The 21,645-nt window shown below is 35.6% G+C and overlaps 4 protein-coding genes across 4 annotated transcripts; 3 read left to right on the top strand and 1 right to left on the bottom strand.

The window, feature by feature from the left end:
* The first annotated feature begins 728 nt into the window (after positions 1–728).
* LOC137722279 (probable inactive receptor kinase At5g58300) lies at positions 729–4,714 on the top strand. Its single transcript, XM_068461243.1, has 3 exons — positions 729–976; positions 2,241–3,577; positions 3,860–4,714. The coding sequence occupies exons 2-3, from the start codon at positions 2,314–2,316 to the stop codon at positions 4,513–4,515; spliced, it is 1,920 nt and encodes a 639-aa protein (XP_068317344.1). The 5' UTR covers positions 729–976; positions 2,241–2,313; the 3' UTR covers positions 4,516–4,714.
* Positions 4,715–4,813: 99 nt separating this feature from the next.
* On the bottom strand, positions 4,814–8,479 carry LOC137722281 (interactor of constitutive active ROPs 2, chloroplastic-like). The gene is made up of 12 exons (XM_068461247.1): positions 8,055–8,479; positions 7,869–7,910; positions 7,710–7,772; positions 7,533–7,595; positions 7,355–7,417; positions 7,141–7,203; positions 6,897–6,959; positions 6,722–6,784; positions 6,453–6,512; positions 6,046–6,183; positions 5,673–5,768; positions 4,814–5,523 (listed from the first exon to the last, which is right to left on the bottom strand). The coding sequence occupies exons 1-12, from the start codon at positions 8,304–8,306 to the stop codon at positions 5,071–5,073; spliced, it is 1,419 nt and encodes a 472-aa protein (XP_068317348.1). The 5' UTR covers positions 8,307–8,479; the 3' UTR covers positions 4,814–5,070.
* A 4,644-nt stretch (positions 8,480–13,123) lies between these two features.
* Positions 13,124–15,184, top strand: LOC137723012 (ubiquitin-conjugating enzyme E2 28). The gene is made up of 5 exons (XM_068462166.1): positions 13,124–13,283; positions 13,430–13,558; positions 13,894–14,021; positions 14,123–14,227; positions 14,679–15,184. The coding sequence occupies exons 2-5, from the start codon at positions 13,489–13,491 to the stop codon at positions 14,820–14,822; spliced, it is 447 nt and encodes a 148-aa protein (XP_068318267.1). The 5' UTR covers positions 13,124–13,283; positions 13,430–13,488; the 3' UTR covers positions 14,823–15,184.
* A 2,801-nt stretch (positions 15,185–17,985) lies between these two features.
* Positions 17,986–21,055, top strand: LOC137722799 (thioredoxin H-type-like). Its single transcript, XM_068461894.1, has 5 exons — positions 17,986–18,144; positions 18,746–18,812; positions 19,341–19,463; positions 20,414–20,536; positions 20,736–21,055. The coding sequence occupies exons 2-5, from the start codon at positions 18,792–18,794 to the stop codon at positions 20,886–20,888; spliced, it is 420 nt and encodes a 139-aa protein (XP_068317995.1). The 5' UTR covers positions 17,986–18,144; positions 18,746–18,791; the 3' UTR covers positions 20,889–21,055.
* The last annotated feature ends 590 nt before the right edge of the window (positions 21,056–21,645 follow it).

The following is a 21,645-nucleotide window of genomic DNA, read 5'->3' as shown; positions in this document are numbered from 1 at the left end:
TGCAAACGAGTTCTAAAGATTTCAATACACTCGTAGTACGTATATCACTTTCAGTTAAAGAAAGAACTAATAAAATGTCCCTCTCAAAATAATTTTTTTAATTAAAAAAAAACTTAGACAACTTTATTATTATGAAGGACTTTTTTATATTATAAGGACAAAAAGCAAAGTCAAATTCAATTTTTTAAATATTGATATGTAAATTTGTGGAAATATCGACGAATACATTAAATACCGATATCGATATTAGTTACTTTGGATGAAAATTTAAAACGAAGCTTTAAAGATTGTCAAACATTAATTTAGATAAAATATAAGAGTTTTTCCAATATTTAATAGATATGTCAGAAATATCGACTATATCTATCGATTATAGTCTAAACTTAAGATTTTCTCCCGTATGAGGTGAAGTTTAGACTTAACCTCCATTTCCATATGTTTTTTTATAACTTTTGGGGTATTTCTATGAAAATATCGACCGCATCGAAGAAATTTTAAACACGGATCAATTTCATGATGGTTTTGAATTAAAAAAATATATGTTTAATAATAAAATAAAGTGACCTTAATGATAAAGAAAATTGTTTAAAAGTTTTTGAATAAAAAAAAGTTTTGTGAGGGGCTTTTTTAATTAATTTTCTAGTAAATATAAGGGGTGAAACGCAACTAATTCAAAGAAAAGAGAAATGCGCATTTATTGGGTGACCGCTTGAGGCTTGACAGTTAAGGCCTTAATACTTCCAGCTGAGGAGGAACGCTCTTCACTCTACACACAAACACATTGCTGGCGAATCTCAGAAGTCAGAACGCACCTTCTTGTTTTTCACTCCTTTAATCTTTTAATCTTTTTTCCCTGCGTCTTCTTGAAGGAATGCCGTTAAAGCTCACCCACCAAGAACATTGAACGCTCTCTCTCTCTCTCACTCTCACTCTCTCACTTCTCCAAGCCTCCACATTTCCAGCTGCGGCTCCAATGGTGAGTCTTGTTTTCCCATTCTTTAATTTTTCTGGGGTTTTCTTTTTAATTTGTTTAGCTCTTTCTGCTGCCATTGCTGATTTTTATGCTTTTTTTGGAGAATTTAGTGGTAAATTTGGTGTCTTTCTGGTCAAGCTGGGGTTTTGGAATCGAGGGGTTCGTCTAGAATCAAATTTAGGATTCGGGAAGTTAGTATTGTGGAAAATTAGGACAATTTGAGCTCCATTGGCGAGAATTTCACAGATTTACTTTTTCCAGCTCTTTCTGTTTGGTTGGTGAGAAAATTTAGGAGGCTAAATTTGATTTCGAGAATGAATTAATGTTGGAAGAAATTTGATTTAAGTACTACTCGTTCTGCTCAATTAAGCGTTAAGCTCATGTATTTTACTCTGCTAATCTATGCCTAAGTAGTGACATTGATGCACTTATGTTAAACTTCACCATGAAATTAAGCACTGGCTTCAGGAATCCGATACCATACTTCTCAAGAAATAAACTGGCTTTGTAAATATTTTGTCGAATTTGTACCAGGCTGAAAAAACAAAGGATTAACAAGCGGACTTGTCATTAGTCGGAAAAATCTGTGTTATTGTCCAATGCCATGTGAAGTAGAATTGACAAGCTTTAGATAATTGGCATTTTAATTTCTAAGTTGTAGCAGTGTTGTGTGTCTTTCAGTTTCGGCATGTGAAACTTTTCGTTTCATTGTTATGACACTAGTTTAATTAGACCTTTGCACAGTTTCTTTTTGTACGTATTTCTCATCAAGAACTTGGCTGTTGAACTTGAAATCCTATATTCCATTAAGCAAAAATTATAAAAGCTGAAAAGGTATTCTTTCAGGATTCTGTGAGGCATGCTTTAAGCCTTTTGCTTTCTCTTTAGCGAGAAAAGATTTATGCTTTCGCTTTTTGTTTTCTATTCTTTTGTTAAATTTCTTACTGATAAGTTTGTCTTTGAAATGATGTTGAGTTGAATGCTTTCTTGATGCACTGCATGTCTTGAACTTACACGTTTTACACAAATATTCGGAGGAGTGGTAGGCCGAAAATGTGGCCTTCCCAATATCAACTCTGTATAAACAAATTATATGTCTTTTCCATTTCCTATATGCTCGCACTGATCGAAAGATGTGGAAGTTGATTTCTTGGATTTTTTTTTTTAAGAGAATACTCTCTCTATACATTCAGCCACAATCGTTCACTAGTTGCAAGCTGTAGAAATCAATACGAGCACCATTCTGAAACCCTTGTGTATTTTTCAGGGGAAGAAGAAAGATTGCTGAGTGTGCTCTCATAGTCTGACTCGCTAACGGATTTCTGAGCAAACAATACTAGATGAAGCCACATTTAATTTGTGGTGCAGTAATTCTCTTCCTTTTCCTTTGCCGAACTATAGCTGACATCAATTCAGACAAACAAGCCCTTCTCGACTTTATTTCTGCTGTTCCTCATGGCCGAAAAGTTAACTGGGATCCTGCTAACCCGGTCTGCAAGTCTTGGGCAGGCATCACTTGTACCTTGGATGGCACCCGCGTGCTCACCGTCCGACTCCCAGGTGCTGGACTGTATGGTCCAATTCCGGCAAACACTCTTAGCAAGCTCGATGCCCTCATGATCCTTAGCCTTCGGTCTAACCGCCTCAGTGGGAATGTGCCATCTGATATTTTCTCCCTTCCTTCCTTACACTACATATACCTTCAAAACAATAATCTTACAGGTAATATTCCCTCTTCCCTGCCACCCAATCTCACATTTCTTGATTTGTCGTCCAACTCCTTCACCGGCAACATTCCAGCCACAGTCCAAAATTTAACGCGTCTTAATGGACTGTACCTCCAAAGCAATTCCTTCACGGGATCTATACCTGATATCAACACAACAATGCTTATGCATTTGAATTTGAGCCACAACCAACTAAATGGTTCGATTCCTCCTACCCTCCAAAAATTCCCCACATCTTCCTTTGAAGGAAACTTGAAGTTATGTGGGCCCCCACTAAACCGTTGTACTTCCATCACTCCCTCGCCATCTCCATCCCCCAATCTTCCTCCAACAGTCCCCTTCAAACCAAAAAATGGATCAAAGAAGAAACTTAGTATAGGAGCTATCATTGCTATTGCAAGTGGTGGTTTTGCTGTGTTGTTTCTCTCAGTTCTGGTGATCGTGCTATGCTGTTTGAAGAAAAAAGACAGCGAAGGCGGTGCTGTAGTGAAAACAAAAGGTGGAAGGAATGAGCAGCCAAAGGAGGACTTTGGAAGTGGGGTACAAGAGGCAGAGAAGAACAAGCTGGTTTTCTTCGAAGGCTGTTCTTACAATTTCGATCTTGAGGATTTACTAAGAGCTTCAGCTGAGGTTCTCGGAAAGGGGAGTTATGGGACTACTTATAAGGCCATCTTGGAGGAGGGAACGACAGTGGTGGTGAAAAGGATTAAAGAAGTGCTGGTCGGGAAAAAAGAGTTCGAACAGCAAATGGAGAATACTGGGAGGATTAGTCAGCACCCAAACGTTGTTCCTCTTCGAGCTTATTATTACTCCAAAGATGAGAAACTCCTGGTTTATGACTACATTCCAGCTGGTAGCTTCTCAGCATTATTACATGGTAGGCCCCTTTTCATCTTGCTCTTTCTCTTTTTACGTCTCATGTATGATACTAATCTCCGAAGCAAACTTGTATAATATCCTCAAATGAAGCTTTACAATAACTTTGTTGGAGGACATGCAACGTTTATTGTAAAGCCTTTGCATTTAGACTAGCAACTTACTTCTCATACCATGAAGTGTTGCTGTAATTGTTCTCGGAACTGTAATAATAATACGCCTTGCAGATAAATGTATGAATTTTCCCTCAGAAATGAATTCTCTCGCTTATCCAATATTGCAGGAAACAGGGAAAGTGGACAGCATCTACCAGACTGGGAAACCAGATTAAAGATCTCCCTCGGATGTGCCAAGGGCCTTGCCCACATCCATTCTGCAAGTGGAGGGAAATTCATCCATGGCAACATCAAATCCTCCAATGTCCTCCTCACCCAGGACCTCAATGGCAGCATCTCAGATTTCGGCCTAGCTCCTCTCATGAACCTCACAACTATCCCTTCCAGAAGCGTGGGCTACCGAGCTCCTGAGGTGATCGAAACTAAGAAGTCCTTTCAAAAATCGGACGTGTATAGTTTTGGTGTTATGCTCCTTGAGATGCTGACAGGCAAAGCACCAGTACAAACACCAGGGCATGATGATGTCGTTGATCTTCCAAGGTGGGTCCAGTCTGTTGTTCGAGAGGAATGGACAGCTGAGGTGTTTGACGTGGAGCTAATGAAGTACCAAAATATCGAAGAAGAGTTGGTACAAATGCTTCAAATAGCAATGACTTGCGTGGCAAGGGTGCCGGACATGAGACCTACTATGGAGGAAGTTGTTAGGATGATTGAGGAAATCCGGCCACCAGATTCTGAGAACCGGCCATCATCAGATGACAACAAGTCCAAGGACTCAAACGTCCAGACCCCAATCACCCCAGAAGGGCCAGCCTTGCCGTAATCATCAGAAAATCAGCACCCGCCCGAATGAGCAAATACATGAATCCTTCTCTAAATGTCATATATCAGCAATTGTGTGATTCTTTGTAGTGTTCCTTTGTAAAAGCTTAGCCTTTTTTAACATTGTTCCAAACGATTAAGGGATGTACTTATTAATTGTAAACATGATTTGCTTGTTCTGAAAATTGTTCGTTCAGGAAGACGAGCCATAATGGTTTGTTTCTGAAATTTGCCGTTTGTTCATAAATCATCTACGGCGTGGATCATCATGGCAAGCGATTAAACGACGAAATTCCTGCAACTGAAATGAGAATTCTATTGCCAAAAACGTGCAGACCTGCTGCGAAAAACAGGGTAAAGATCCATAAAAAGAGGAGCGAAGCCCTGAAATCCCACAGCTTACAAGTATTTCTTCAACAGAAGTTACATTTTGTGATACTTTAACAATGTAAATGGCCAAAACAAAAGCCCGACCTCTAAAAGAATAGTAATGTCGACAAACATATCAGGAAGTTATGCCGCTGCTCATGAACAGGTAGAAAGCTAATAACTAGAGTCAAGTAGAACCCTTGTTAACCAAGTCAGCACCGCTAACATATCTAGCAACATATGACATTAACCGGAAAGGAGCACCGATCAGGGGAGCTTCTATAAGTGGCACAGCAGCATTTTTGTCATCCACGAGAGACAACTCTGGGTTCCCGACTTCATTCTCATCCAACGGAATTTGCACAATTTCACTAATTTCATCAGATACTGGCAACTCTGGAACTAAAGCAGCATGTTCAGAATCCACATTACCATTACTATGCATCTCCTGTTTGATTGGAACATCTTTTGGAGAATCAAGCTTCTGGTCTGATGTTGACATATCCTCATTGGATCTGGGATCGATGACACTGACAGTTTCAGGAGGAACAACTGTTGTATTAGATTCTGCCGTTGAAGCTGTTGAAGTGAGTTCAACTGTTGGGCTCCGTCGGTCAAGTTCACCATACAACTCATTCACCTAGGATAGAGTAATAGATATATCAGACAAATAGTCAGCCCATCAAAATCTTATAGTAATAGCTAAAACTTAATCACAGGTGTCTCAATGTATAACACGACTGTACACGTTACTCTATAGAAAACCACGGGAGGGGAGCAGCCTTTCACCTTCTCAACAAGCTCTGCATTTTCTGCGACTAATTTCTCAACAAGTGAGCATGCTGCTTCAACCTGAGAGTTCAACTCCTCACGTTCCAAAGCATGCTACATTAACACAGTCAGATATATTTTCGTCCTTTGACAAATAGTATGTCAAGATATCAATAATAGAAAAAGAGACGTTTGTCAGATTTTTTATTAAAAAAAAAAAACTCAGTAAAACTGATAGATTTATCACTCGTAGTAGTTAATAAAAGTTCCAAACACCATTGTAAGAATTCATTCTCCGGGAAACATAAAACACTCCCACAAACTTAGTACCCTAATTGTACATAAAGCTACCCATAAAATTCCGTCATCAGGTAAGCAAATGGAAGCAAACCTTTGCAAGGTCATCTGATGATGGCGTAGAGGAGACACTCTCAAGATTCTTAATTTGCAACTGCAAACTAGAAATGTTTTCCATCAGCTGTTGATTTTCTTGTACAAGATTATTCCTGGATTGCTCCAATTCCGATACCTGCCCAGGTTTGGTTTTAATTTCCATATCAGAAGAAAATATAAAGATGTTATGTGAACTACTTGTGAACATGAATTAGGATGAGCATGCAACAAGGAAGACAGTCTGACTTGATTCAAACCTATATCATACAGGATCTAAGAAAGCAAAGCAATAGTCAAACTCCTCCATACTCAATCAAGTAGTTACGCATGTGGACAACTTGTAGATCAAAAAACAATTTAATTGAATCCATCAAGCAGATTGGCAGGGTCAATTAAGCTACATACCTGTGCTCGTAATCTAGCAATATCATCATTCAGAGTTGCTATTGTTTCTTTAAACGAATCCTGTAAGAGCCACATGATAAGGACCAAACTAAGTCACTGACATAAAATGATAAAATAAAGATTAAGTAACAAAAGAGTTTCAGAAGATGAAACTACAATGATGTATTTTTCAGGTGCAAATAACAATGAATTCAGCACAAAATTCTAAGAATTGCCCAATATTCCTCATCTACAATTTACAGTTAAGAGTTATTAGAGTATTTGAGTACCTCCTTTAGAATCCAAGTGTCTCTATCTCCGTCTAGATGTTTAATCTTTTCCTGTAAGCTTGCCTGCGGAAAAATACAGGGCAAGTTTTACACTTGCAAAACAGGAGTGAAGGCAATCAAGGGAGGACAACTGATTATTAGTTATGGGGTTACAATAAACAAGAGCGGCTCTAACCTTTTCCGAATGCAAAGTGCCGTTTTCATCTACTAACCGACCAATTCTCTCCTCTAATCCAACCTGGAACAAACACAGCATTAACAACCAATTCCTCTAGTTTGCAATCTTGTTTATAATAATGTTGTACCAAACACTAAAAAATCATGATTATGTGCATCCTGGGGAAGAAAAAACATAGAGGTGCACTTGCATTGAATGATGAACATAGTTTAAAAGAGCCCTATGATGCAACTCAAATCACCTCTTTCTGAAGGCACAAAATTTTTTCGCTCTGTAATTGATCATTTTCCATCTGTAGACCAGCCTGTATATCATCCGATTAAGCACAGTCTTGAAAATACATGCAGAATAAGCAAACAATTGCACTACGAAGTGTGATAGAGCACAATTGTAAACACATATACGGACTAACTCTTTGTCAGCTACTTACCTCAAGTAAATTTAGGTGACATTACCTCTTTCTGTATATGTGAATCCTTTTCATCCCGCAATTGCTTTATTGTATCTTCTAACGTTTGCTGAATAAACCATACACAAAGCCAAAAGGAATGGTCAAAAAGATCCATACTGGACAAGAAAAGGTTTCAACCGCTCTCTCGGTCCAACATCTAAAATCAAAAGATAATCTAGTACCTCTTTCTGTATACACGAATCCTTCTCATTCTGTAATCGTTTAATAGTATCCCCTAATGTAGCCTAAAGTATGAAATAACATCAAAAGTTTAAACTTTAAATCCTGTAAATTACAATAAATGTACCCTAATATTTGGTCCAATATTATTCTCAAAGTTGAAATTCACATTATATTACCTCTTTCTGTATGTATACGTCCTTTTCGATTTGCAATTGTTTGATTGTTTCTTCTAATGCAGCCTGTAAAAACTAGGGTTAGTTTCTGTTCAAGACAAAAACTTTCGCATCACAATTGAATATAAATTCTGTTGTGAGGTAATTAATGTTCACACTAACCTCTTTTTGGAGCCAATTTTTCTTAGATTCAGCTAATAATCTCTGCACAAAATAAAAACTAATTCAAATAACATAAATTCCCAAACCACAATGTAGCTGGTGATTGATCCAATTCAAATTCGAATGCGTAATAGATAACTATCAATTGCTAATCCTGATTAGTAAATTAATGAAATTGAAGCTTACAGATTCCGTGCCATTGCCCTCATGCCTCTTCCCATTCACATCTCCATCTCCATCTCGCTCAGCATCGGAACGAGCACCGCCACCGGCCTCTGAAACTTGGCCACCGCCGACGGCGGGGGCATCATCGGTATGAACATCTCCTGCGGCCTGGGAAGCTTGTCCGTTTCCAGCAACAGGAACATCGTCGGTGGCCTCGCCCTGCTTGTTCTTCTTCTTCTTGTTCCTCTTCTTCTTCTTCTTATCGTCCTCCATTTTTAGGCTCACAAAATGCTCCGCCTCTTTCCCTGCCGCCACCCGAGAATGAAATCGAATCGTACCGACAGACCCGAACCCGGATCCGACTTGTTGCTGTTGGATTTTTCCTTCACTGAGATTTGTCTCGATCGGATTTTGTTTCGTCTGTAGGGAGGATGCCAGGAAGTGCTTTCTTGCGTTATTTTTCTAATTTGCGGTACGTTTTTTCGCGTTTTCTTATTATTTTGATGAAATTGCATCATGGTCCGTTTAGTTTTTTGAGATTTTCACTTTGGTTCCTAAACTCGTTTTCGTTAGTATCGCTAGTCCAATTAGTGTATTTTTTATTTATTTTTAAACAATTGATATTATTTACACTAAAAGAAGGGGATTGACTCAAACCTCACAATGGGCTAGCGATGTGATTCAAATTCGTCTTTGGTGAGAATCAAACTTAAGACCTCTCACTTACCCGTGAAAAGGAATATCATTAGATTGTAGTACTAGGTGGCCGTAAGTCCGATTAATTAGGCCAAAACTATTTTTAATTTGAATTTTTAAATGAGAGATGTGAATCATCCTAGCGTACTTCTTTTCTAGTTTGATTCTTTCTTTTTTTTTTGGGAAGATTTGTATTTTGTAATTAGTTTGCTGGTATTAATAAAATATTTTGTTTAAATTCTATGATATTAAGCGTGTTTTTTAATTAAGACGCATTTTTTGTTTCTAATATTTATGTTTGGATATCTAGAGAAAACTCACTTTGAAGCGACTATTCCCTTGAACACACATCATAATATATACTTTTCTATTTCATAGTTGAGTCAATTTAAAAAAGACCTAAAGTTAAGGACTTATCAATAGGCAGTGTTGCTCCAATACCCAACCAAAGGCCTACTACAGTACTAATAAAAAAAGATGATTGTCACTATAGGACGACGGAATGGATTTTGGAATTTATCAACATTCTCCAAAAAAAATATTGTTAATAATCTCACAGGTATTGAAATCACTAAAAAAACACCCAATAACGTATTTAGAACTTTAAGAAATATTTGAAATACGGGAAAGAAATACCAATTTTTCTATCTTATGTATTATTCTATGATGTCTAATCAAGAATCTTGTTCAATAAAAAAATGAGAAATGTGTATGAAATAATAAACAATTTTCTCAGTTGACAAATTTTTATTTTTTATTTGACACTAAAATTGGAAGAATTTGGGCTCAATTATATAATGAAGATATTTATATTGTATCAAGCTCGTCATTGCAAGCGACGTATCATCATATTTATTAGAGTTTTCTGGTTTAAACTCTTTCTCTCTTTTTAATGTGATTAGTGTATATCAATTATACCGAGAAAATTCGTTTTTTATAAAATAAAAAAAAAAGGTTGAATTTAAAGGTTCGGATTTATAAGTAGGCAAGAATACAACCAACTGTAATTAAAGTGAAAACAAAATATAACAAAACGTTATAGAGAGATCCAAGTGAAAATCAAGTAAAAATAGTAGGACTGTGGTATAACTTTGGGATACATCATACCCGTCTATCAAGACTTTTGATGGACCACGGAGCACTAGATTATTTCCTTTCCAACGTGCTGACTTGGTAGCCTATGATTGGGCGGTTAAGGGATCTGTAGTGTTAATCATCATACGTTAGCATTCTAACTTTTGCGTTAAAAAATAACGGAAGGAGGTCAGTTCGTTACGAACTTACGGCGTTACCAATTCCGGCAAAATAAAGCAACAGAAACTTTCACGTTTACTTGGGACCACCAAAGAGGCACGATTCAAAGCATGTGGGAGCCACGTGATTATCGACCCCGGCTCCGTCGAAAAGGCAATCCATCAAACTACCGATTAACTGATCGTGAACGATTTTAGACCCGCATTACATACGGTATGTTTTGAGTTTAATTTTTGATGTATATGAATCACACAATAATGGCTAAAGGAAGGTTGAAATGTTTCTGTAAATTTTTTCAAGCCTCTAAAAGTTGGGCTATAGTGACGAAGCAACTAGCTTTTTTTTTTTTTTAAATAGTAAAAGATATTATCTATATTAGAGGGTAGCAGAGTATACTAAGCCTCCTAACAATAATTTGGTTCCAATTTGCATTTGGTGAAAATCTACCTCTCATTTACATCTGAGAAAAATACCATTAAAATATAGTAGTAAGTGACAATTTCCGTCTATCTAGATGGTTGGAACAACCCAAATTTAACCCAATTAATTATAGAAAAACTAATGAAAAGGGCTTCAAAACTTTGAGTTTTAACCAAAAGTCGCCTAATAACTTTTATTTAATGATAAGGACAAGAGATAAAAAAACAAAAAAAACAAAAACAAAAACTTATTCAACCCAAAGCGTGTGTGCACGCAAGTAGTGCGAAAGCAAGCATCTACCAATTCAACATAAACCAACAGTGCAAAAGCAACACACAAATTACTTTTTAAATATTTCATCAGGAAGGAAAAGGTTTAGAGAGAGAGAGACTATGCACGTAGAAAGAAGATAATGCCAACCAAATCCATTCAAACTGATATTAACAAACCCCAAAAAAAATTAGAGAGGGAGATAGAGAGAGAAATTTGCTTAGCCCTCCACGTGGGGTAGCATCTCATCATCACCCCATGTTCAATTTATGGAATTCTTTATTAATTTTAATCGTAACCAGCTAAAACATTAAAATAAAAAATATTAGATTATGATCCTCAATGAAAGCACATTAGCTTTTCTGATCTTTCATTTATGCTTTTGTTGTTAATTTTGTATTGAATAAATTAAAGGAAAGTCAAATAAATTGTTCAAAGAAATGTCAAAAGAACAAATAGGAATGTGAAAATCATTATTCTAACTCTATAAGAATATAAATATTATTGCCAGTGATTCATATGATAATGAGAAGAGAGCTTCAAATTTTGAACCTTTTAGTGTTCAGTTTATAAAATAGTCGATGTTCAGTTTAAAAAACAATGATAGTGCTAGTGTTTGATTTTAAGAAATAGTCAATGTTTAGTGTCACATCCCGGCCCGAGCGAGACCACTTCCCGGGCCCGACTCCACCATAGCACGATATTGTTCGCTTTGAGCTTACCATTCCCTCACGGTTTTGTTTTTAGGAACTCACGAGCAACTTCCCAGTGGGTCACCCATCATGAGATTACTCTAGCCCCCTTCTCGCTTAACTTCGGAGTTCCTACGGAACCCGAAGTCAGTGAGCTCCCAAAAGGCCTCGTGCTAGGTAAGGATGAGAATATATATATAAGGATCACTCCCCTAGGCGATGTGGGATGTCACAATTAGTTTACGAAATAGTTAGTTTTTGGTTTAAGAAATAGTTAGTGTTTGGTTTACAAAATAGTGACAGTACTAGTTTACAAAATAGTGATAATACTAGTGTTTGGTTTAAGAAATAATTAGTGCTTAGTTTACGAAATAGTGATAGTACTATTATTTGGTTTAATAAATAGTCTATTTAATTTACGAAATAATGATAGTACTAGTGTTAGATTTAAGAAATAATCAGTGTTTAGTTTACAAGGTGTTTGGTTTAAGAAATAGTCAGTATTTAGTTTATGAAATAGTAATTGTACTAGTGTTCAGTTTAAGAAATAGTTAGTGTTTAATTTACAAAATAGTCATTGTTCAGTTTAAGAAGTAGTGATAGTCCGTTTAAGAAATAGTCAATGTTCAGTCTAAGAAATATTGTTTAGTTTAAGTAGCTAATGTTCAATTTAAAAAATAGTGTTCAGTGTAAGAAGTAGTCAATGTTCAGTTTAAGAAATAGTGTTCAATGTAAGAAATAGTCAATGTTCAGTAAATAGTGTTCAAATTTAAGTAGTAGTCAATATTCTATTTAAGAAATAGTGACAGTATTAGTGTTCATAAAACTGAATAATGAAAGTTTTCTTTATTTTTGATATTGTAATATTATTACTTAATTTATTCTAAATTTTTTTTGAAAGAATAGTCAAATAAACAAATAATAAAATAAAAATAAAAAATAAATTGTTTATGGAGTGAGGTGAGGAGAGAGAAGAATGAGGCGAGGTGAAAAAAAAAATGAAAAAAAGTTGATGTGAATGGGTGAGGTGAAAAGAGAGAAAAATTGATGGGAATATGTGAAAGAGGGAGAGAGAGAGGAAGTTGAACGGTTAAGTGAGAAAGAGAGTGTGTACATGTGTGATGTGATGCGTGGTCCCGTGCGTCAATATTTGTTGGGTTTTTTTTTTTTGGTTATTATGTAAAACTTTTGTCATTTTTATTAAAATTCGAACCATTGTTATCAAAGTTTAAGCCATTTTTATTAAATAAAATTAGTATATGGTTTTTTGTTAATTAAAAGTTTTGAGAAACCATTTTCATTAAAGCTCACATTAATGATTGGGTCACCTAAAAAGGAGCTGGATCCTCTCCTGAGCTTAGGATAGAGATCCTCATGAGCACCCATTGAAACCGTTCAAATTTGATCAAACGGTTGCAATTATTATAATTTTTAGAAGGATTCCCTGTTTAGAGTCGTTAAATCAAAATTTAATGGGCCAAATAAACTGTTCAGGAGGATTCCATCCTAAGCTTAGGAGAGGATCCAGTTCGCCCAGAAATATCCCAATTGGATAAGTCGATCCAAATTAGGTAAGCCGGAGTCCACAGCCGCCGACGCCCCTAGTTTTCAAACCAAAATTAAAATTTTAAAATTAGAAAGCCGCCGTAAATAACGGTTACAAATATAAAAGAATTTAAAAAAAAAAAGAGAAGGAAAAAGTAACGGATAAGAAAGAAGGAGAAGAGATTCATGGACGGTGTATATAAACCGTTGAAAGGGAAATCCACGAAGTCTCTTGAGTTTTTGTTCGGGAAAATATCCGGGGGTCTCGATCGAAACGAGCGATTGGTGGCAGCGGAAGCTTTGGGAGGCGGAGCTCCGGATCTGCTACATACCCGTTTCCCTCTGCTGCCGCTATTTCCGTCCGATCTCTCAGGTATTTGATTGATGGAACATTGGAAATTGTTTTGATTTGATTTGATTGGATGATGGTTTGTTTTCGAATAGCAAAATTGCTTTTGGGATTTGATGATTTGGGTGTAAAGATAATTGGGTTGGATTTGAATTTCTTTGATTTTACAGATTTTCCGGTCCTGGGTTGCGAGTTTTGAGTTGTGATTTGTGAGCGATTCGGTTTCGTCATGGCGTCGAAGCGCATCTTGAAAGAGCTCAAGGATTTGCAGAAGGATCCTCCAACTTCTTGCAGCGCAGGTATTTTTAATTGAGTTTTGAGTTGTAATTTGATGATTTTACACTTAAAAGTTGAAAGCTTTGTTAGTTTGTTATGGTAAATTGATGATTTGTATAGAGATGTGGTCGTCGGCGCGAAATTTATATTTAAATTTTTCTAATTACCGAAACTTTGTTATGATTTTATACTCAAAGTTCAAATCTCTGTTAGTTTGTCATGATAAATTGTTGTTTTTGTATAGAGATGTGGGTGTCGGTGCGTGTCAATTTCGATGATTTGTGTGTGAATGGTTGATATTACTGTGTATTATAGGTTCCCCAATTGGATAAGTAAATTTTTGTTAATTTTGTATAAGGTCCTGTGGCTGAGGACATGTTTCATTGGCAAGCAACGATTATGGGACCCCCTGATAGCCCATATGCAGGAGGTGTTTTCCTGGTCACCATTCATTTCCCTCCAGATTATCCTTTTAAGCCCCCTAAGGTAAATTGTACAATCTTATGTTCAGAATTCGGTCCTGCTTTGTCGTGATGTCTGTGTGGTGATTGTTTGATCTAGAAGAATAATGGTATTTCGTTTCTCAGGTTGCATTTAGGACTAAGGTCTTCCACCCGAATATCAATAGCAACGGAAGCATTTGTCTTGACATCCTAAAAGAGCAATGGAGCCCAGCACTTACTATCTCTAAGGTTTGTCTTTTATTTCGGACTAAGTTTATGTTTGTTTGACTTCATTTTCTTGTAATATTTCCTTGAATCCCGCATAACATTGGTTTGTCTTTGTACTCTCGTTGAATCTGGAATTGGTATACATACGATGCCTTGATGCATCACAGAGTTATCAGGTGTTTCCAAAATTATCGCCTAGTTTTTAAGCTAGGCAAGAGTTCTCCATTACTCTCTGCATTGCTTATGCTAAAAGGTCATTAATAGTTCATTATGCTCCTTGTAAAGAGTTGAGAAGGTACTTAAAAATGTTGATGTTGCATGCGATGATCGAGGACAATATCTCCTTTTTGGTTTTTCCAATTCATAGTTTTCGGTATCAGCCACGACTTCCTATTCTTCCTATATGCTTCTTATTATTTGCCTGAGATGGTTAGGATTGTATTTACTAAGCCCATTTTGCATGTAAAACCAGGTATTGCTCTCAATCTGCTCATTGCTGACTGACCCAAATCCTGATGACCCTCTCGTGCCAGAGATCGCCCACATGTACAAAACTGATCGAGCCAAGTACGAATCCACTGCACGTAGCTGGACTCAGAAATATGCAATGGGTTGAAGATGTTTTTTCATCCAGATGTAGAGTTTGTATTTGGGGGGTGCGGGACAGGTTCGGGGCGTTTCAATTGAGGAAGAACAGATCGTTGTTCTTCCTTTCCTTAATCATATAAAAAAAAAAGAAGGGTATGAATGCGATGTAATTCTGGTTTTACCACAACTTTAATTTCTTGTTTGATGTTGTTCCTTCCGGATTTCTAGACAGAAACTTAAAATCTTCGTTTTAATTCCATCGACTAAGGAATCGGTATTGATTTTTCATCTACCATTTCTTGTTGTATCTTGAAAGATTGAGAAATATAGAAATCCAATGAACTCTTATGTTTGCTGTTTACTCATCCAATAAATTGTTCTTGTAATGCAGCCTTGATTTATTAATTAAATTGCCGATTGCTTCATCTTGAACCACCTTTTTTTTATTATTATTATTTTTTATTTTTTGAGTACATCAATATTGAGGAAGTAATAAATTGAAGTTTATCGGGACCAATGTTGCGAGCTTCTGGAATACAATGGGATCTTCGTAAAGTTGATCATTATGAATGTTATGACGAATTTGATTGGGTGGTACACCTTTTTTGGTTTTTTTTTTTTTTTTTTGAGTACTTTGATATTTTTACACTAAGGAGAGAGAGAGTTCAGATAAGCTACATAATGGGCAGCCTAATTTGATATCGAATTCGTCATCTATAAGATACGAATCTAAGACCTCTCGCTTCCAAGTGAAGAGAAATATCATTAGATCGTAGTACTGAGTGGCAATAGCACCACCCTTTTAAAATTACTCTTTTGATCAATTTTGCATGTGAAAAGTCTATACTAAACTTAATTGATTTTTTAATTGATCACCATGCCCTTCATTGATCATAAACTACAAAAAATGTAGCAACATCCTAACAACACCCAACAACATTCTTAGATCCATTCGGTTGCTCCGCCTTGAATAACCAAATTTAGAACGGTGAAGAATATCTAAAACACCATGAAAGTAGGTAAGCTTCTGATTGCTCCACCTTTTAGATCCATTCTTCTCTCTCTCTCTCTCTCTCTCTCTCTCTCATCTTGTTTTAGCTCAATTATTCGAAAAGGGTTTAGATTGATAACTTCCCAACCTAGTTGGGATGTATCGTATAGCGATGTACTCCCCTTACCTATAGTTTATCTTACAAATGTAGGATGTGGAAAGAAAAACACACACATTTAAATATGAAACTACAAGGCCCGACCCAAAAATTGAAAAGCCCACTTGGACCCGCTGAGCCAATAGGTCCGGTCCGGCCCGGCCCAATGATTAGTCCTATAATCATTCAGAATAAAGTATACATTAAACATTCTATCTTTTTTTTTTCCTTCACATCATTATCATAAGCTACTTTTTACTTGGTAACGGTCAAATACGAACATTATATTCTAATTTATTTACATATCATTAACGTGCACGATTTAGATTTGATGCAGTTGACCAAGCATAAATGTTTGTTTAGTCAAAGATGGAATTAACCAAGCCGATGGAGGGAATTGAGGGTAATTAACCAGCAAATTTTTAGAGTATTCGAGATACGATTTTGCATTATTTTTAAGACAAGTTATAACACATGGACTTGTTCTTAATTAACATATTATAAAAGTTCTCTTTTATTATAAAATGAGTAATTGCATACTCTTAGTACATCTTACATACTTTCTCATAATACTCTCATTTGCTTATAATATTAACACCCCATATACTGTTGAATAAACTCCACGTACTTAATACATCCTACATTTGCTTTTTCAATTAAAAATTATCTTAATACACCTCACATACTTCTCCATAACACTCTCACACCTCACATTCTCAACATACGCCTTACATTTTCTACATACACCCCACAATTTTCAAATCTTATAACAACTCAAAATATAAAAAAAAAATTAAAGTTGTTGATTAGTAGCAGTAGTGGCAAAAGCATACATCTCAAAATCATTTAATGTCCATCAAACTGATAATTATAATACTTCTATAAAGTATAACATTGTGAACTGTTATTATAACACGTAAAATTTCGTACCATAAAAAAAAAAATCATTGATCAATGAGATGGAACCAAGCAAAGCCCCACATACATTCCAACTTTTTACCTTCGACATTTCATACCACAAAAAAAAAAATAATAATAATAAAAAATCATTGATTAATGAGATGGAACCAAGCAAAGCCCCACATACATTCCAACTTTTTACCTTCCAAATTTCGTCCACATTTGAATTTGAGCATTAGAAACATGTCACAGGAAAATGAATCTAAATATGGTGGCATATGATCAACGTGCAAGATGGAGATTTGATGAAGTTGACATAGTCAAATCATTTTTTTTAATAAACGATATTATTTATATTAAGAGAGCGAAGAAAAGCAGTGAGCTAGCAATAATGTGGTTCAAATTAGTTTTTAACGAAAATTGAATCTAAAACCTCTCACTGCAAGTAAAATAGAATACCATTGTACCATAAGCGGTAGCCAAATCATCTTTTAACTCTTTTTTTGGTCATCATGGAATTAACCAAGTTGGGGGAGGGAATTGAGGGTAATTATTAGAACTAATATGGAACTAATAAAGGCATATGATGCCATAATATAGTCTTATACTAAAATTAATAATATTAAAATTATTTTAAAAATACGCCATAGAGTCGGGTATATATCAAATTTTGCACCAATAATAACTTGATAATTCTCACAAAGTACAAGAGCTCAAGATAATAAATAATAAATTGAATAAATACAAATAAATAGGACAAAAAGCAGGAAAACTATATTTTATATCATCATATTAGTGTATTAGCAAGTGATATGTATCTGCTTTGTTTATATCATCATATAATTTTCTTATCATTAAAAAACAAATCAAAGGTTATTAAAAAACTTATGTCCTAACTACAAACAAATAAATTGCCAAAAATGATGAGAATTGAATTAAAAAAATATATTGATGGTAAGTAGGATAATAAATAATTTGAAAACAAACAAATAAAGTTAAAACTCCTTAATTAAAGGCGTCTAAATTCCATAAAAATGGGATTAACAAATTAACTTGCACCGACGGAAAAGTTAAAAAAAAACACGATGCTCCTCAGTTTACTGTTAACGCTGTTAGATTGATTGATTACCTCCTTCTTCTTCTAGAAAATTTCATACCATATTTCTCCCTGAAAAATTGTTTGTATTCTAAAACGCGCGTTTTAGTTCGTATCCTTACCCTCTTTATCTCTGTCACAATCTCTCTGTCAAATTACAGCCGACTCGATTCGTATTACAATTTCAGCAATTCGATCTTCTGAAGGTAATTTCTGATTATATTGTCGCGCATATGTGTGTGTGTGTATATATGTATATATGTATATATGTATTTATGTATATCAATTTATTATTGGAATTTCTCAATTTAGAAATGTGTAAATTCTTGCAAGCCAATGTTTATTAGCGAGGAAATTGATTATTTTTTTCTTTTTATGGGTTGCAAATCTTGTTTTTAATATTTGTTTTCCCTTCGAATTTCAAAATATTGGATTCTGGGTATGAATTTATACTGATAAAATGTTTCGAATTTTGGTTTTTTATGTTTTTGGGTATTTAAATTTTGATACTTGCCTTATCTCTTGATATTTCAGCTGTATTTACTGGGCATAATCACTTGGATAATGCTTGCTCAAATGATTACTTGAGCATAATCACTTGGATAATGCTTGTTAAAGTGATTAAAATGTTTTTTTTCGATGCTTTCGGACTAATTGAATTAGCGGAAGTAGTACACCTTTTGTGCTAATGAGATTGATTATTTCGAACAATCAATCTGTCATGTGTTATCTTTCGATGTTCTTCTTTGCCGTCGAATATTATGGCAAGCATTTGCATTTGTCCTACTGAAATTGGTGGATGTTTAGGCTTTCAGCGAGCTGCTCTGTAACTAGTTTGGTGTTGGACATCAAGATGGGAGCTTGCGGGAGTAAGGTTGGCGTTTCTTTCGTTTTAAATTATTGGAAAACTATTGAAAATAGCTTGAAAACTTTGAGTTTTAACGATAAGGACAAAATAAAGGGTAAAGTGAATAGTACTAGGATTGATTTTTTAGTGTAAAAATGTGGTTTTTTTTTTATTAAAGTGAACAATATCGGAAGCTTTTCGTTAAAGTTCCCTTTAATTATTTATCTTCCTAAGAATGGCTTGGTATTGAATGTGGTAATAGAATATCTTCCTAGCTGGATTAGGACAAGTCTGTATCACCTGTTCAAGCTTACGAAGTTGATAGATAACTGGTTCGATTCATGCAGTAGAAGTCTATGTTCTTCCTTCTGCGTTTAGCCTTTAATGTTTTATGTCTGCAGCCTGCCAAGAAGAAATTATCACTGTATGATTGATGTTCTCAGTAATTGGGTGTTTCGTTGATAATGTTGAACTTTCTTGTATTCCACTTTAGCGTTTATTTGTTGTGTGTTTTCTTCTGTAATCTGCAAGTTATAACTTTCATGATACTTGTAGCCTAAAACTAAAGAAGACGATTCTGAAGATAAACTTGAGTTTGCTGGTGCCAATGTGCACCTCATCACCACTACGGAAATTTGGGATCAAAAGATGGAAGAAGCAAAAAGGGACGGCAAAATTGTAAGTTTAATCACTCTTTCTTTTCAAGAGAAATATACTATGTTGAATCATATCTGATACTTCATTGTCAAATTTTTAATATACTTCGGCTGAACCTAATTCAGTATTTTTCTATTGGTAACGAGTTACTACATTTAAAATCTGGTAATCATTAAGACTTTTGTGGTTAGTGATAAAACCTAAACCGGGACTCATGAAAAAAGGTACAAGTCCCATGACCTTGGGTGGGATCCTATGCAAAGCTGCACGTTTTGAGATATAAAATTGGGAAGAACAGTATGGTTATCAAATCTCTATAGATTCTCTTATCTACTGAAACATTGAGTGTCCTATTCAGGCTGTCAAATTTAAGCTTTGGCAACCAAGGAAAAATAGCTAAGAATTTAAACCAACACAATGGGTGGAATAGCAAAAGACTAGTTCTTCTAATTGATAGTAAGAGATCATTTTCTTTAAAGTTTTGATTCAGAAAACCTCCCAATGACGCCTTCCCCTGATGAAAAGATGCTAGTATACAGGAACTTGTTTCATCATAATTTGACCGGGAGCACAATCTGTTGCAGTAATCCTGGCTCCTTTATAACAGGCTTTAAAGAATTTTAGAAGATTGCATTGTGTATGAGACTATGTATTCCCAGTTTGTGAGGTCGTACTTGTCTCTAGTAGTAGTAGATCATTTGTTAAGAATGTGTCGATATAAATGCATCAGCAAACAAGTTCTCTCTGCAGCTTGTCTCCAAATAGACATTCATCATAGGTCAATGACATTGTTATGCAATATGGTTACTATTGCTCGGAATTCAGGTTGCGTTGGATGTTGTTTCCACATTCATCGTCTTGGATCCTCGTTTGGAAGTATATTATGTGCCTAGTAGGCAAGTTTTATGTTGAATGACTTGTTAGCTTTCTTTTCTAGCTCTTTATCTAATTGAAATTGGTACGTCCAACAGGTGATTGCAAACTTCAGTGCAACATGGTGTGGTCCTTGCAAAATGATTGCACCACTATACCGCGAGTTATCCGAGCAATACCCTTCTCTGATGTTCCTTGTGGTTGACGTTGATGAATTGACTGTAAGTTGCAACTAGTTATGTTAGTGTAATCGTATTAGTGCTATTGCATGCAAGTTATCCTCTTCTGACCATATGCCTGGTAATCAAATTACTCATTAATGTACTCGGGGTTCCGCCATAACATTATAATTGTGCAAAACAATAAGTGATGTTTCCAGTGGATTGATGCTCGTTTACACTTGGGTTTTGTATGGTGCAGGACTTCAGCACTTCATGGGACATCAAAGCCACTCCCACTTTCTTCTTCCTTCGGGATGGGCAGCAAATCGACAAGCTAGTTGGCGCCAACAAGCCAGAGTTGCAGAAGAAGATAGTTGCTGTTGTAGATTCAATTCCAGCGTGTGAAAAATAACTACGATAGTGTTTCTATGTTTTGCAAGATTGTTCAATACCTCCTTTTACATGTCGCGAGTTGGTGGATATGTTTGGCGTGAAATTGTTTTTTTTTTGCAAGTTGGTTTTGGATTGTAAATACGAACAATCGTATGAACAATTTTCGATTTAAAATTTTTCAGTTTATTCTTTTGAGCAAAATTTTCAAAGGCTCAAGGATAAAGGAAGGGCTCAGAAGACTTTGGAAGAGGCTCTAAGAAAAGACTTAGGGTACTTGAATCTAACGAAATACGTGATATAGAATCGATCGCTACGGCTTTCTAAGATTCATATAGCTGATTCTATCTAGTAAGAAAATGTTTTGTTGTTACTTGTTGAGCAAAATTTTCGTGATTGTGTTATGCTGAAAGTGCAATGCAATAATAGGTCCAACAGCCATGAAGTTTCAAAATAGTACAAGTGGTATAATCTCCTCTCCACAAATTTGTTTGGACCCATACGTTTTCTCTTTAACTCCGCGTACCGATCGTTAACTTAAACGGAAATCATTGTCATGTCACTGAGGCATGTGCTATAATGTGGCCCGATATAAAGTTAGCATTAATGAATGAAACACGTGTCATAATATTCTTTATATATAAAGCCAGAGCCCAAATTGGGAGAAATTTTTAGGTGTACCCTCACTCATAATGGTTTGATTTTATTTATTTATTGAGGGTACAAAAAGTGAGGGTACACCTAAAAATTTCTCCCAATTTGAGGTCACGGCTTCGACA

Source organism: Pyrus communis, chromosome 17 (genome assembly GCF_963583255.1).
Source record: "Pyrus communis chromosome 17, drPyrComm1.1, whole genome shotgun sequence".
Taxonomy (NCBI): Eukaryota; Viridiplantae; Streptophyta; class Magnoliopsida; order Rosales; family Rosaceae; genus Pyrus; species Pyrus communis.
This window is presented reverse-complemented; position numbering and strand designations above follow the sequence as displayed.